Raw genomic sequence first — 16,655 nt, 5'->3', positions numbered from 1 at the left:
TGCCTTTTGTAGTGGTCAGTAAGTCTTGATGCCCACCGCCGCTGGGAAACTGGGCTGCGAAAGCAAGAGGGAGCATTACCAGCCTCTTTCTTACTTAGCTGTAGAGAAGCCCCTAGGCCTCGCAGCTGAAAGAAATACGGGGATATTTCAGGTGAGAATAGCCGGAGTCGGGTGTCTTGCCGCGGGCACCCATCACGATAATTGCTTTTTTGCGTTTTGGACTTTTTGCCCATCCCTTTCCACCCCAGTCGCCAACGACACCCACGATTCTGGATGGCGGATAATGGCGGTGAGACATGAAATCCAATGAGACAAGAACCTTGCACCGATTTTGGTAACCAATACGGTGTTATCCAGGAAGTTGAGGGTTACACAAAACGTGTCCTTAACATCCAAGGCGAACTTGTCGCCAGTGGTTAGTTGTGGCGTTGGGGAGAGACTGGAGTTGTCGTTGATATGCAACATGAAGGTGGCTGCCGTGGTGCCAAGTAGTCGGAATGCCAAGACCAACATTCAAGGACATGGAAGGAGACGAGGACCAACCTCGACGCTCGGACCACAACCCACCCCGGCTGTGTACAGTGTGAAATTGACAGTGCGAATCTGATTTCCTACCTTCATCTCCTGCATGTCTATGGACCATGACAAGGGGCGAGACGTCGAGTTTCCATTTTCCAGTCTGGTCACTGATCAGTCAAGCAAGCCTAGACCTGCACTACAAATGAATGCAACGGCATCCCAGCTAGCTGATATTTGTTCGCGCTAGAGGCAATGATGCGCAGCCGACTAACTGGGTGTGTCCGACTCCACAATTGACATCTCGTCCCTTTAGTGCTGATAACGGACTCGCGACCGTTGAGCTTCGTCGCTGGGCCTGGACGGACAATATTTGTCTGGTGGCACAAAGGCTGCCTCTCGCCGTACAGAGTGCTCTGGTTCGCGCTTTTCGGGTTAGCATTCCGCCCAGACATCTTAGTCGGAGCGACTACGGTTTGCCTTTGAAGGCTCCTCGTCACTGCCCTACGCACGCCAGAGTGACGACTATCTCACCCCTTTAACTCAGACCAAGCCTGCCTCAAGCTCCGGAACGGCCCGTGCAGCTGTCACTGCGGTCCTGGGAGGATGGCCTCCTCGTTACGGCCCAAGCACAAACGGGGTGACTCAGCAGGTTACCAACCTGTTTATCAAGAGGACGACGGTGGCGGATCCGAGCCTGGTGTTGGTGATGGTGTTGCTGGTGCTGGTGCTGAGGGTGATGAAAGCGGGAATGCGGACCAAGGCCATGAGAGTCGGGTCGTGGCTCGACAAGATGAATTTCTTGCTCGGCCATCCAGATCCGAAAACCGCTTCCGGATGGCTACATTTGTCCTTGCTTTCCTCTTAGTCCTTCTAGTTGGGGCCAACGCCTTTTTATTTTTACCCGCGGCGTTCAAAGGAAGCGACGACGCTTGTTCTTGCCGGCCAAAAGACGTCCCTCAATATTTCCAAACGTCACCCGAACTCTGGGCAGGGCCGACTCCTACAGGCAAATCTCCGTTCATGGGCCAAACGAGAGTTTTTGACCCTACAGCCACATATGTGCCTCCAGAACCACTGCAGACGGATATGCCTGTAGAAGGGGGCTCAGGAAACGAGAGCATCTTCAAGATGATGGGATTTTTATCACCATATACGCCCTCTCCTGGATTTGGAGTAGACGAGTTTCCTCTACCCGCTGGCGCAAACATTCTTCAAGTCCAGATGCTCTCACGTCATGGGTCTCGATATCCCACGTCAGGATCAGAGGTTGCCCGCTTTGGCGAGAAGGTGGCTAATGTTTCAGCAACATTCAAGCCGAAGGGCAAGCTAGCCTTTCTCCACGACTGGAAGTACGAGCTTGGAGCCGAAATTCTCGTGCCAAAGGGTCGCGAGGAACTCTTTGAATCTGGTAAGAGGTTTATATACAGACCGCCAGGATCCGGTTCCAAGCTAATGACTGTTCACTCTGCAGGTGTGTTGCACAATTACATGTATGGAGCGTTGTATAACCCCAATAGCAAAATCATTGTTCGCACGACTGTAAGTATCTGAGTTGTGCCCTTGAAGTTAGGAAATGGCGCGCTAACTGAGCTAGACGCAAGACAGGATGCTGAAGTCTGCTGAAAATTGGATGGCCGGATTTTTCGGTCTAGAGTGGTGCGTCTTGTCTTTCTATTCACATGAGCGTTGCTCGTGTTCGCACTGACGGTGTTCAGGACCAATAACGCCACTATTGAAGTCATTATAGAGGAACACGGCTTCAACAACTCCTTGGCCGGATCATTGAACTGCCCAAATGCATATACGAAGGGTCCAGGGGACTCAGCTCGACGCACCTGGATAAAGGAATATTTACAAGACGGTAAGATTTTGTCATTGTCCATAAATTTATTTTCAACTTGCTGACGCAGGATTATGTAGCTCAAAAACGATTCCAATCCATGACTGAAGGGTTTGAATGGACAATCGAAGACGTGTATGCTGCTCAGACCATGTGTCCATATGAGACTGTAGCGTACGGGTTCAGCAGATTCTGCGATCTCTTTACCTACAAAGAGTGGCGTTCATTTGGTTACTCTATAGATTTGTACTTTACCTCCATTAGTGGATTCCACAGTCCAGCAGGGGTACGTATCATCATATTATTGGAAATACGTTTGCGCATGCTTTACTGACAAATAGCTAGCGAGCCATTGGCCTTGGCTACCAGCAGGAAATCATGGCGAGGCTGAAGAACCACACTCTTGGTTATTCGGGCTCACAGATCAATGTTACGCTGGACAACAACACCGAAACTTTCCCATTGAATCAAAGCCTCTACTTCGACTTCTCCCATGACACCAACATAGTGTCAATTTTGACAGCCTTTGGCCTGAGGCAGTTTGCTGAGGAGCTTCCCGCAGATAGATATCCCGGCGAGCACAACTTTACCATCTCACACGTGACGCCTTTCGGAGCACGACTCGACATGGAAATCATCCAAACTCCGAAACCCTTGTCGCCGAATCGAGACGGTTATCTGCGTGGTGGCCAGACCAAGTATATTCACTTTGTTTTGAATCAGCGTACCTTGCCATTGGGAAAGAGCTTTCCCGAGTGTGATGCGTCTAGGAGGGATGGGTGGTGCGAATTGGATACCTTCATTAAAGTCCAAGATGGCATGGCGGCGAAGGCCAACTTTGACCATGCTTGTTTCGGAGAATATCCTGCTGTGAAATACGGAGATGTAACAGATGGTGCGCCTCCATAATGCAGGATGGAGATTATTTCAGACGGATAGTCTGCTATATATGTACTATCTACTTTATTTTACGCGTAATCTATAATGCTGTTGTATTTGGTTTGCCGAACGGCCCATGATCATGGCCGACTTTCAAAGGAGATTAGTAGGAACCTAAGAGAGCTTGAGGCAGAAAGCAGTCGTCCCGCTGCCACCGTTGGTATATCAAGCGGGCACCGTGAGCTCACTATATCGAATCGTACGGCCAAGCGATGGCCGAATACAAGACTCGGAAACCCACATTGACACGCTAATCACCTAGCAGTTGTGATAGCGCTGGCTTTTTTTCATCCTTCTAGACCCACACTTCAGTGTGAGGCTCGAGTTGATGGAGTTAGGAGCTTAGAACATGGCTCAAGAGCAGTGCTAAACGATGTACAGCTGCCTTCTCAATTTTCGCAGACTGCATATATTAGGTATATGTGTAGGTAACCTGAAGTTGAATTGGTTAGCAAACGGCATAGTAGCAGGGAGAGGGTGGCTAGAATGCACTTAATGGTTGTTTCAACGTCTTGCGTCGGCGGTTCTTGGTGCATTCTTCCGTTTTCACTAACTTGGGTATACCATCTTCACGGTACATGAGGCTTATTCTGCTCAAAGATATTAGCTCATATAAGAGTGGAGGCATTCGTGGTTGCTTTCCCGCCTGATCTTTTTCTCTGTCATTAATTCGCCCATGTTCTCATGAATTAGACGTTCATGGTGTTGGCCCTCAGATTACTCATGGGAGAAACGGGATCTCATGAAGCAGGTTTGTTTGACAAAACGACTCTAGACACTAACTTCGCCGTAGGTGATTGTTATTTTGCGGTCTAGGTTAAAGAGTCCATTGGGTAGTGGGCAGCATGTGTGCAACGTTGAGACTCAGGAACAGAAACAAGTCATTTATTTGGGCCAGTACAACGTGAACGTGAACGAAAACGATCATGATTCACTCCATGTCACATATGAAGGTACGCTCGAATTAAAATTGTGGACGTGTTAAATTGAAGATGTGTTACATCACTGGAAGCTAATGTATGCAGACCGCTTATGCCTGTGCCCATCTATGAATAATGCTGGTATGTTACAGCAAGGTGAAATATCAACCCTGACTCCGACGCCGGCTAACAAACACACAGAAAAGAAAAAGACAATATGGACCCGCCAACCAAAGCAGCCTAATCCTGCTTTTCAGTCACCGACGGCGTCCGAGTTTCCCTCTCATCCTGCACAGACGAAGTGGACGACTTCTTCTCCACAGGACCATCAGACACACTCATCGGTCGAACCATGCTGGCATGCTCCTGGATACCATGCTGCGGCTCAATCATTTCACCGTCGTGAGCGGGCTCCCCGCTGGGAGGGCTCCAGGCCAAGAAATCACGACGGACCTCGACGTAGTCGTATGAGAATTCACCGTGCTGGTCGTCGTCCATGCCCAGCAGCTCTGCCTCCTCTGAGGCGCGAAGCTTGAGGCCGGGAATGACGTCGATGATCTTGGCGATGATGGCGGACATGACAAAGGCATATGCGGAGGCGGCGACAATAGCAGCGATCTGCCACCCGAGGAGCTTGTAGTTGCCGTCGATGAAGCCGCCCTTGGCACCGGTGTTGACGCCATCGAGGCCAATGACTTTGCCGGTTGCGAAGAAGGCGTTGAAGATGAGGCCGACCATGCCGCCGATGCCGTGTTCGGCAAAGACGTCGAGGGAGTCGTCGATACGGACAAGGAACTTGACTGAAGGGGGTGTTAGTCTTATATCTTGCATAATGTCTTTGTTACCAAAGAGAGCAGAACATACCCTTTGTGCCAAAGTTGCAGCACACACCCGCAACAACACCCAGGGCAATACTCGCCCAGGGATCGATGAATCCAGAAGCAGGCGTAGCAGCAACAAGACCAGAGATTGTGCCGGAGCACCAACCCACCATGGACCACTTCTTGGCCAGCCTAAAGTCAAGCAGACACCAGGTCATGGCGGCGAACATGGCCGTCAGACACGAGTTCCAGCAGGCCATGACGGCACGCAGGTTAGCACCAAACGCAGAGCCGCCGTTGAATCCGAGCCACCCAAACCAGAGAAACATGGTGCCCAGCGTAATCAGCGAGATGTTATGCGGGCGAAAGTTCATCATCATCTTCTCGTTGCGACGGCCCAAGACCCAAGAATACGCCAGCGCAGACACACCCGAGCCAATCTCGACAGGAACACCGCCCGCGTAGTCCAGCACGCCATTCTTGAAACCCCAGCCGTTGGCGTTCCAGACCCAGTACGCAAGAGGGCAGTACACCAGCGTCGCCCAGAAGAAGGTGAAGACCATGCCGGGAATCACACGACCTCGCTCGGCGACCGCCCCGACGGTGAGGGCGGCCGTGACGGCGCAAAACATCATCTCGTAGAAGGAGAAGAGGAGGGCGGGGATGAGAGGCGATCCGACAGAGGGCGTGGCCCAGACGTTGATGAGCCCAAAGTGCTTGAGATCGCCGATGAAGCCGTTGTTGGAGGTCTGGCCAAATGCGAGCGAGTAGCCCCAGAAGTACCACTGGAATACGATGACGCTAAAGGACATCATGACGACCCAGAGCATGGAGAGGGCGGACTTTCTTCGCGCGAGGCCGGAGTAGAGGAAGGCGATGCCGGGGACCATGAGGAGGACGAGGCATGAGGAGATGATGATGAAGGCTTGGTCGCCGGATTGGTACCATTGGTTGAGGTTTTCGGATCCTGTTTCGTTAGGTTAGATGCCACTTGGGCGGGAAAATGTAGGCTGTGGGCTGAGATGGATGAGTTTGAACATACTGGAATCACCGCCAATCTCATCGTTGGTGCCGTTAAAGACGGCCGGTGGCCCGAGGTGGGCGTACGACATGTTGAAATGTGAGAGATGTTGTGAATGTGGCGATTTTCTCAATGGCCAGGAGTTTGATGGCCGATAGTTTTATTAGTTCGACTTGAAATGATGCTTCAAGTGTCGATTTCGTCGTTCCCCTTTCCGGCCAAATACCAACCAGTTACCAGAGTGTCGAGTATCAAACCACAAGTCGGTGAATATACTTGGCACGCCAAACCAAACGGCACTACCAGTATAACCAAAGGGCCAAAGGGAGAAGAAAATAACAATACCAAGTACAAACGACGCCAAACGGGAAGTGAAGGGGACCATCTCCATCTATATACGACCCTCAAACCCGGTAGCGGCCAGCATGTATCAGCCCAGACCAATTACTATCTATTACAGCATCCCAGGCAAAATGATTACCTCCCGGCCCCAGCTTTTTTTTTTTTACTCCCTCGTTTCTTCTTCCTGCGCTTGTCTCTCGCCATGCCACTGTCTCGTCTCGTTCTGATAGCAAGATACCCGGTCCGGGGACGGAGTGTACATGGCTGAAAGGGCAGGGCGCCCGTGAAAGCAGAGGTATAGATAAGGGCCTCGAGGTTACCCGAGTCGGCGGCGCAGATCCCTGTCCCCCGGGGAGGGTGTGTCGAGTATTGAGGTTGGATGAATGGAGGATGCAAAGGCACGGCGACGCCTCTTCGGTGCCTTGGGGGGTGCGGGCGCAGCGAATAATGGAGCCGGCCCTGGTTTTTTCGATACCCAATTAGCCTCGGGCTATCGGGAGAGACGAAAAAAAGTGTGCATTTCAGAAGAGTAGATGCCCTTATCATGGGGTGCCGAAAACGGGGGGGGGCGTGGTCTGTTCGATGTTGGTGGAGAAATTTTGGCAGAGAGCGGTTGTTGCTCACGCGTGGAATTCCGGGGAATGGGGAGAAAGGCTTCTGCAGCGATCGGAGATGTTGCTCTTCTGTTGCTGTTACTGTTACTGTACCGTCAATTGTTGGTTATTAAACGGACGTATACGGGATGGTCGTTGCGCGTGAGCAATTCGTTTTAGCAACGTGTTGAGAAACGGTGACACAGTCAACTCTCATTTGGCGAGGCGTCACAGCATCACATCACAACGTCACAGCATTGCCGCATCATCAGCTTACCATCTGCATCGGGCCGTAGATTACGCTGCTGTAACACAGTGAGCTGAAGAAATGTCGGGCCTTAAAAATCGTATTCTTCAACTTTGCTATTATTCTCGTGTTGGCCGTAGCCATTGACCGTCAGCCCAACGTCCATAATGAGACCTGTCTGTTGAGACAAACATAAACGAACATTGAACATGAAGCAAACATCAAAGATGCACGCACAGAATCACAAGCCACCCACCAACCTGTACCTGCGATTACGATCCCGGAAACGTCCGCGCCGCCTCTACTCTTTCACACAAGTCGTCATGCTCACGACCAAAATTAGACAAGAGCCACACGAGACATGGACCCAAAAACAGGGTCTCCGTCCTTATCTATCGGGGCGTGGACCTCGCAGATATCAAGAAATTTGTGTCGACCGCCTGACAATATTTCAACAACAACTTCAAATTGGAGTTATTGCGCCGACGAAATGGCAATTCTGTCGAATACAAACTCACACAAGTCACGCAATGCGACACCTTCATCTCCATCGTTCCCATGTCTCGGGAAACGGCAACGATTGTTTCTCCCCATCGACCAAAGCTCTCCCAATCTCACATGTGAAGCATTTCCAATCCCTACTGCCACACCGGGGGCGTCCAAAGTCAGCCTCCAAATCTGACTGAACCCAAAAGTCGCTGATAAGCATCGCCCCACGAGTCCTGATTGGCCGGCTCCTTCGGTACTTGCTGCTGACTCAGGGTGCCCAACCAATCAAGTCACTCGCCGTCCTTCAAATCTCTGACAATTGGCATCAAAATCCATTACTGGCCCTCTTTGGTCATCGAGGAGCCCCTTTGGAGCCCTCTCATCTCTTCAATGTTTTCCCGCCTGCCAATGCTTGGCCCAGCCTTGTGGCGAGTCCCTGACATGCGGTCTGCCCCAGGTTTTTATCGCTATCTCATGTACCCTGGCCAATCGCCTGGCACGCCGGAGGATGACCTTTTTTTCGGAGCAGACGTGATGGCTGGATAAATCGGACGCTCGTTTCGACGTCGTCGGCTACGCATGCCAAGTTGATTGAGCCAAGAGAACGACGTGGTGATTTAAATAATTTTACAAACTACGCCAACAGGCTACCTGAGTCAATCGGCTATCTCTGTATCTATACATCCTGGGATTGTGCAATCTAACGACTGCGACGGTCGCTGATAAGTATCTAGTCCGGTCCTTGTGGCCGACACTCCGGTTGGTGTTGGTCCTAGTGACGTGATGGACGCGGGTTCAATGTTGGCTCGTGACGCTGAGAAATACCAGAACTCCGTGCTCGGCCATGCCATTGACGGGCATACACCGGCGGCAGCAGAGCCATTGTCCGTCTCAGACCGTCTAACCGCAGATTATTCCCCATTTCGTTGGTCGACAATGTTGAAGACGCAGCCCGCCGACTTGAAGAACCAGATGACAAGCATCATCATTCGTCCTCACCATCCATTCAGCTCACAGCAACACGAATGTCAAATCCACCAACATCGAAAGCATCAATTCCAACCCCCCGAAAGCCCGTCCCGAGAAAATGTCGTCTCACTCCTCAGCTCCCGTCCGGCGTCGACTCCCCCCATGCTCTACACTTGCGCCAAACACCATGCAGGGAGTCCAATATCGAAACCTTGACGTCCTTATCGCCCAATAACATCCCTCATTCCCATCCAAACTCCCCATGTGGAGTTTTAGCCCCCGATCTTATCACGTAGGAGGCCCCACGACTTTACCACGGCTTATCTCCTAGCCACGGCCAACATTGTGAATGCAGCAACGACAACATCTTTGGGACTGCATCTTGAACTGCAAAATAGATTTGTTGCCTGGATCGGATGGGCGACAGACAGTGCCGAAGGTATGCTTATCTTGGAGGTAATTTGAAATCCGGGGAACCGTCCGAGTTCCGTTGCTGTAGCTTGTATGTGGGAGTGGTGAGCTGTGTTAGTTCGTGGCCAGTGGTATTAGCCTGTCACTAGCTGTGATGTGTGCTGTCAAGTGTCGAAAACACCAAGAATAGAGTAGTGGGCAATTTCTCCATTCCCTAGGCAACTCACGACAGTGTCCGTACTGCAACCTATTACATGTTGATATCCAGCCAATGCACCTCTGTATGCTTACCGGCATATAGACCACCAACGCCAAAGGAGCAAAATCCCAATTCGCAAAAAGTCACAGAAAGAAACCCATCTTCTCCGTAGCACTCCTACAATATGCACGCGTCCTTCTCCCATGACCTCCTGGAATATGTGACGTCCTTCTCCCATGACACTCCTGGATATGCAACTTCGTCCCATAACACCCTAGAATATGCACAACTTCCCCGTCTGTTCTTCCCGGCTAATCTCATAGGTCAAAATGTCGTGATTTCTGTAATGCAGCATCAGTCGGTACCTCCGCGGGACAGCCGCCCGTTGGGCTTCATCTCCGCCGCCCAGCACACCGGCTGCTTGTACTGGTCCTACGGCCATTCCATGCAGCGGACGTTTGATGAGCCTAAAAACGTCCTCGTCCGATTGTCTCGGTAGAACCCATTCTATCCGTAGCCCGTGGTGAAGTACGCCCGGTAGTTTCTCAATAGGGCTCGCAAGACGAGTGGGAGTGAGAAGTAGCACTCTCCCAATAGGCGATCCGACAATCACCAGGAACAGTTCCGGGATATGAACCACCATGTTGAGTCGGCTCGTCGCGCGGAAATGCGGCCGCATGGCTCGGCCGGGTGTTAGTCCCATGGTCAGAGCGTACGGACAGAGAATGCCTAGTTCCGGTAGCCCTCTCTGGCGAGGTTTATCCAGCGTCCGCATTTCAATGTCCTTTTCGTACATTCGGAGCATGTGGTACCGTTCTGCAAATCTGCCCAAGCCAGCGACGTAGCCGGCCGTGTTTTCGTTATACTCGGTTGCTCTCTTGAGGAACCGAGCGAGATGGAGTGTGTGTCGCGGAGCCTCGAGCACTTGTCCGCTATGTGGCATATAAACCATGTCCAGCAAGGTAGGAGGACTGTCTGGTTGTAGTTTTAGGCATCGCGTGGGCGAAGTCGGAGAAGCGGTATAGTCGTTGATCAGATCTTGGCTCTCGGATTCGGACTGAAACGGAGACGTGAATAGATCTGTAAAGAGTTCCTGAAGAGCTACAGAAGCCTCGGGATATTGTGCATTAGATGTAGCTGGGTGCCCAATTGCTTGCTCGACGACATTTTGCGTATCCTGAGGCGCCTCCTCCGCCTGGCTTGCCAAAGTTGGTGGAATGTCGCTCTGGGCTGTTCCACCGGCATTGATTATATTGTAAAACATGTCGACATCGTCCTCGTCGTCCTCTTCGGCTTCCAGGTCCTCATCAGCCTCCAGCTCGTCCTCGGAATTCGTCTCCATATCTTGATCATCGTCTGCTTCCGCCCCCTCGCCGGGTTCCGACTCGCCAAAGTCAGAGCCGTCATCGTCACTCATGTGGTCGAAGACAAACTCTTCGTCTCCAATGTCGGCTGCTAATTCAACATCCGCGGGTTCTTGGTTGCCGAGGCGTACCAGGGGAGCTCGTACTGGAGGTTGTGTGCACGGATTGTCGGGAAGCTCCCTAATCGTTTTGCCCAAGTTGACCATTGGATGGGGACCAGCTTGCAATTTGGGCACCATCTCTAGGTCTTTGAGTGCGGAACCTAGCAGTTCTTCTTCGGAATGGACCACCATAAAACTGCTATTCGGAAGCGCAAGGATTCCCCATCCACTATCGAGCAAGCATTGTTAGCATGTTGACAACCCCGTCAGAGTAGAAAAAACATACCGAGATGATGCTGGCCAAAACTCCTCGCTCTTCAACAGCGGGCTAGTTGACGGCATCACTCTGATAGCAGCTTGCGATGGTTTCCAAATATCGGCCAGCCACATGGCACCCTTGATGTCAATAGCGCTAATCTTGTCCGCGTTGCCGTACTTGTCGTCGACGAAGCTTATATTCGGAATGTTATCTGACAGAGGGCCCAAGGACACAACAATTCGCCAGTTACGCGCACGACGACGTACATGCGACTCCACGCCATCGCAACACGCATCACAGTCGCAGTTCCGAGCCGACCTCGACTCGTTGGTCGCCAGGGCCGGCGCGAATACGGTAACCTCGAAACGATTCGAGCTGACAGCAATGAGACGAGACTTTTGATGCACTGCCAATCCCCAAGCGGAGATGCCCACGTTTTCATGGAAGAACGGTTTCGGCGCATTCCCTGCGTTTAGAGAGCATGCTGATGTCCGGCGAAGTTTCGGCGATGCAGGACCGGACAACTCTGACTTTGCGTGGATGCACTCGGCAATATCTTTTGTGTAAAATGCAATAACATCGCCGTCGTCGTAGCACGTAGCCACAATTTCCTCCTGGCCAAGTGATCCAACAATCATGTGGTTGATCGAGTGGGGAGACGACGGGTCGAGATAGCCCCCAATAAGATATGCCACTCGGCTAGGCGATGTGACAAGTTGGAGATCAGGGTGCGTTGGTATCGTCTGTTTCGGAACACTTCGAGGCACATAGACGAAGACTCTGCCACGGTAGGCAGCAAAGTACAACTACATACGACATGGATCAGCACTTTGAAGAGGTCCTGAATAGCTTTTGGTGGAGGAGTAAGCCAACATTATATTTCTGAGACAAAGCAGTCAAGTTGTTTCTGTAAGTCTGCATGGTAGGCACCAGCTTGTAAATGGACGTGGCAGGAACATGATGGTCATCGTCTTCATCGCTATCGGAAGCAGGCCAGTTAATAGGCCATTCTACACCCGCAGGATGTAGTCCAAGGGCGGTGCGCTCGCGGTCGATAATCGCGCGTCTGGCATCATCGCCAAACTAGGTCAACCAGAATCAGCTCTGACTTGTGTATCGAAGCATTTGTCTCGCCAAAAACAAAAGGACATACGCACCCGCTCGGTAGCCGTCTGCGCATGGCACGTCCCTACCGTAGCAGGTCGGAACAAGCGGCGCTTCTCCTCTGGACTGTCCATGGAGGAAGTCTAGCAGTCGCCGCTGCTGGGCCACAAAAGAAACAGCACATGTATGCGCTGGAGACGACCAAGGGGGGGGGGCAACTATTTTCGACGAGGGCCGAAAGGCGGGATGGGTGTATTTGTGCCTGACGGAGGAGGTGAGAGGAGGGACCAGATGCGGGCAGGGAGATAGGTTTGCTGTTTGCCTCGTTCAAGACAGTTTGGCGAATGCGGCTCGAGATCTGAAACCGGGAGACGACGATAACAGCTCAGCTCAGCTCAGCCTTTCTGCTAGCTGGCCATGAAATGGTTTGGTTGTGAAATGTCCAACAGGTGGTTTACTGGTGTCGTCACATGGACCTCTTGTCACTTGTGTGTGACATGACACTTTGCGGGTGGCGGGCGGCAATTGTGGGGCCTCGAGATGTCCCTTGTCCATTTGCCCGCACTTTTATTGAGACATGGCCCGATTGACGACGCCATTGAGGACAGGGACGTGACCTAACCTGTGAGAGGAAGAATCGATCGGGGGTTCTTTTTTTGTATTTTTACTTTTTCTATTCTGCTGTATGCTGTAGCTAGAAGGCGATGAAGCAGGAGGAATCGACAGTCTGTGAGCTAAACTCAGTGGCGTCGCCTCCACCACAGCAACAAGCTGGCTATCTATACTCAAGCTGGCTGGCATCAAAATTCAAAATGGCATCCATCAATGAATCACGGGCAATGGAAGATTCAGATTCACACCCTGTAGGGTTGCATTGTCGGGTTTGCGGGCGCGGGAGGTTGACAGACAGCGGGCGGCACGGAAGCATGTCTGGTTTGACTTGACTTACGTGAAGGAACATTGAACTTTGGAAGACATGGAAAGACATGCACAGCATTACATCACACCAGCCTTTACCACTTTGGTCAGGCAAGGACGGGCTTGAGTCTGCGCACCACGTGTCTTTGTTTCTGTCTCTCTCTCTCTCTCTGTGTGTGTGTGTATGTGTCTGTGTGTGTATATGTGTCTGAGGATCAACACATTCACAGCGTATTGATGCAAAGACGCACGGTTCATATTGATTCTGCGGCACCATTCACCACAATATGAATAAAGCGCTTCATCTGATGTGTTGGCAAGAATATTCAAATGTAACGTTCCCATGTCTCACGCATCTATACATACATATGTATATATTTGGAGTTTTACTATGACCTCATATGCAAGGATCCACGACTTTTTGAGTCTGATCCATCTAAAACAACGTCTTATCCGAGTTGCGGTCTCGACATTTACAAACATCTACTCAAGACAGGTCCGTTCAACACATCCAAATCATGTCAAATCTCATCATTCATGCCATATCAAATGCTTTTATCCGCCAAAACCAAGCATTCCACAAACATAACCCAACGCCACACCATGTACCATATCCATCCTCCACCATCACCATCACCACTTCTCACTCCTCACCTCATCTCCTCTCACTCTCTCACCTCACCTCACCTCACCTCACCTCATTTCACCTCTCACCTCCTCATCGCCTCCACCATACTCATCATCCTATAATCCAACACCGCCGTCACCCAATCATCCCCAACCACCGCATAACTCTCACTCACATTCCCCGCCGCCTTCCTCGGATTCAAAGCCCAATACCCAAAATCCGCATCCACCTCCCCCAGATACCGCCACAAGTTCCTCCAATACCTCACATCGCCCACACTCGCCGGCACCCTCGGCGCGCCAACCTCGCCAACCCAGACGGGCGCCGAGTCCCCTTCCAGCAAATACCCCCAGTGCTCGCGCATGCTCTCCCTAAACGACCCGTAGCTCCTCTTGGAGAAGCGGCCCCCGAAACTGCCCCAGCCAGACCAGGCGTACACATGCGCCGAGTACACCAGCCGGTTCGCGACGTCGAGCTTCACGGGCCGGCCTCGCACGCCGCGCAGGTCGTTGGACGACTCTGTCCCCTCGACGACGATCAGCCAGTTCGGGTTCAGGGCCAGGAGGCGGTTTCCACAGCGTTCAGCTGCCCTCGCCCACTTGGACCATGGCATCGTGCCCCAGAGGCCGCGGACTTCGTTGCGCAGGTCGGCGCCAATGACGAGCGAGTTGTTGGTGAATCTTGCCATGACTGTTTCCCAGTTTCGTATCCAGTCGTCTTCTGTCTGTGTGACTTTACATATTCCCAGGAGGTAGTCGTTTGCCCAGGCCGCGTCGCATGGGTTCGCGCCACAGCACCATGTCGCCCTCGTGATGTGATTGTTCACAATAACGGCGATCCCTTCTTCTGTAAGTGTCGTTGTAACAGCTTCCAGGACGTCCAGTGCCCGTAGTCCTGCGAGGTCTGGATTCGCCTTGACCAGCTTGGCGTCGAGGACGGGATTCTTGGTCACCAACTCATCTGCATAGGGCAGTCGTACGCTATTGAAGCCCAGTTTCTTGATGGTCTGCGCAATAACTTTGCGGTGCTGTATGTCAAGCCCTCCCGGGACGAATAACTCGTCGCTTGCGCCGTACCAGTTTATCGAAGCCAGTTTGAATCGCCTCCCCTCTACATCGACGATATTTCGACCCTTGGTGCGAAGCGGCAGTGTGTAGTTTGTAATTTGTGTCCGTTCCAGCGGCGGCGGCAACGGCTTCTTACCAAATGATATTGAGTCCTTGTCTGGGATCCAGATCGCATTGATGGCCGTCTCCGTGTTGTACAAGTATCCTGCAAAGAAGCCTGCGAGCAGTAATACAACAAGCAACGCCAAAATCCGCCTTCTTCGCAACATAAATCGACGTAGTGTTGACCATGTCGCCCATGTACTCCTGAGTTTTCGCTTCGCTTTCATCCACACAACTGCGTCGTCAACCCCTTCACCAACTTGTCCTTCTCCCCTTGCCGCCGCTCTTGTTATGGGGAGCGAGAACAACGGCAGCTCTGATTCCCTCAACCTCTCGATAGATTCCTCCCCCGAGTGACGATTTCCCGCCCAAGAGCCCTCGCCGGCAAACGGCCCAGGTAGCCTGATCGCCCCGCCCATTCTGGTGAGAATGCTTGGTGTGTCGCATCAATCTCCAACACGGCAGTTGGGCACGCGACACACTGTAACGGTGTAGCACCACCGGCTGGCCTCAGAATAATGATGGGAAACTGATGAAAAAAATAGAAGGGGAGACGATTGCCAATGGACGACAAGTTGAACAGGTTGAAGGATCTGGTCTATCAAATCTCAAATTGTCGTCAAGACCATTCCTCTTCAATACCTGAGGGTTTCGGATCCGGCACTCCCGTGCTGGTGTCGATCAATCCCTAGCGCGACGCTCACCAGCTTTCCTGGGGAAATACACATCAAGCTATGCACGATAAAGATATTAGCTGAGCGTTCCGACTAAAATCTTGCGGGAAACAATGGATGAAAGGCAGCGCTCGTGCCGAACACACCGATGAAGACATATATGTATTCTCAAGCCATCCAAATATTTCTTATGCTTTGGGACCAGCCCAGAAAATGGTGGCCTGGAGCCAGCCATTGTGCCATCCGGAGCGCCCGGCAAATAGAAGCTGCTGAACAACCCGACACTATGTCGTCGCTTGGAGTCGACGAATATGGAATCAGCTTTCAGCCCTGCTGGCTTGTCTGATGTAAGATTTGTATGGCTGTGGGTTATCTGTTCTTTCCACTCAATTTATTGTGTGGAATAGTTACGACACAGCCCACTTTGAAACAGGGGATTGATTGAGCATGAACAGGCTTCCGTTATCAAACCTGGTTTGGAGAATGAACCAGTCTGACTTGTTGCTTGCGCGTTCTTGATTCTCTCATAGAGGACACCTTCCATACTGGCAGCAAAACTAAATTCGACAAAAGGATAGAGGCACACACAACGACGTGGAGCCAAAGAGGGCCGAGTTGATTGATTTATCTTATTTGACTTAATTTGTTCGATTCTATATACAAGAACTGGGAGACGGCCTCAACACGAATTGATGTGAAATGTAGTTACACATCCGGTTTGGTGTTCATATGGCCTTGGCTGTGTTCTCTCCTTTTGCTGGCCGCAGCTTCTCGCCCATACCCTCACATATATTGCCCTGGACCAGATAGCATTCCCCCGACGTGTTCATTATTGGTCTTGGCACGTATGCGACGATATTGGTACGACCAAATCTTCATCTGGCCCCATTTCCCAGGCACCTACATAACACACGGCCCTTTACAGTACAATACAGTACAACACCTCCATTAAGAGTAAGAAAAATAAAGTGTAACGACCGTGACGCCACGCTTTCCGTTTCAAGCAGTTCGGTAAAGAACATTTTTATTTTCATGGCCACGTTGAGCCATTTCCCCTCTTGGGCAAAGTGCAAGAGGGGACATCAAGAGCTTACACGCAACATTGCGCTTCAAAGCCTTGGTAATTAG

The 16,655-nt window shown here is 51.5% G+C and overlaps 5 protein-coding genes across 5 annotated transcripts; 2 read left to right on the top strand and 3 right to left on the bottom strand.

Annotated features, from left to right (window-relative positions):
• Window positions 1-1,122: 1,122 nt before the first annotated feature.
• Window positions 1,123-3,268, top strand: VFPPC_00423 (3-phytase A; the record flags this gene model as incomplete). Its single annotated transcript, XM_018280444.1, has 6 exons — window positions 1,123-1,927; window positions 1,991-2,058; window positions 2,114-2,175; window positions 2,235-2,380; window positions 2,440-2,645; window positions 2,705-3,268. 6 exons carry the CDS (start codon window positions 1,123-1,125, stop codon window positions 3,266-3,268), a joined length of 1,851 nt encoding a protein of 616 aa, XP_018148532.1.
• A 1,190-nt stretch (window positions 3,269-4,458) lies between these two features.
• Window positions 4,459-6,151, bottom strand: VFPPC_00422 (ammonium transporter MEP3; the record flags this gene model as incomplete). Its single annotated transcript, XM_018280443.1, has 3 exons — window positions 4,459-5,018; window positions 5,083-6,006; window positions 6,082-6,151. 3 exons carry the CDS (start codon window positions 6,149-6,151, stop codon window positions 4,459-4,461), a joined length of 1,554 nt encoding a protein of 517 aa, XP_018148531.1.
• A 3,433-nt stretch (window positions 6,152-9,584) lies between these two features.
• On the bottom strand, window positions 9,585-12,272 carry VFPPC_00421 (pyridine nucleotide-disulfide oxidoreductase family protein; the record flags this gene model as incomplete). Its single annotated transcript, XM_018280442.1, has 4 exons — window positions 9,585-11,004; window positions 11,062-11,840; window positions 11,908-12,117; window positions 12,192-12,272. The coding sequence occupies 4 exons, from the start codon at window positions 12,270-12,272 to the stop codon at window positions 9,585-9,587; spliced, it is 2,490 nt and encodes an 829-aa protein (XP_018148529.1).
• A 570-nt stretch (window positions 12,273-12,842) lies between these two features.
• VFPPC_15132 (hypothetical protein) lies at window positions 12,843-13,082 on the top strand (the record flags this gene model as incomplete). Its single annotated transcript, XM_018292885.1, has 1 exon — window positions 12,843-13,082. The coding sequence occupies one exon, from the start codon at window positions 12,843-12,845 to the stop codon at window positions 13,080-13,082; it is 240 nt and encodes a 79-aa protein (XP_018148528.1).
• Window positions 13,083-13,766: 684 nt separating this feature from the next.
• Window positions 13,767-15,272, bottom strand: VFPPC_00420 (glycoside hydrolase family 5 protein; the record flags this gene model as incomplete). The annotated part of the gene is made up of 1 exon (XM_018280441.1): window positions 13,767-15,272. One exon carries the CDS (start codon window positions 15,270-15,272, stop codon window positions 13,767-13,769), a length of 1,506 nt encoding a protein of 501 aa, XP_018148527.1.
• Between the last annotated feature and the right edge of the window lie 1,383 nt (window positions 15,273-16,655).

Source organism: Pochonia chlamydosporia, chromosome 1 (assembly GCF_001653235.2).
Source record: "Pochonia chlamydosporia 170 chromosome 1, whole genome shotgun sequence".
NCBI classification, from domain to species: domain Eukaryota; kingdom Fungi; phylum Ascomycota; class Sordariomycetes; order Hypocreales; family Clavicipitaceae; genus Pochonia; species Pochonia chlamydosporia.
The sequence above is the reverse complement of the archived record's forward strand: the minus strand, read 5'-3'. Positions and strand labels throughout refer to the sequence as shown.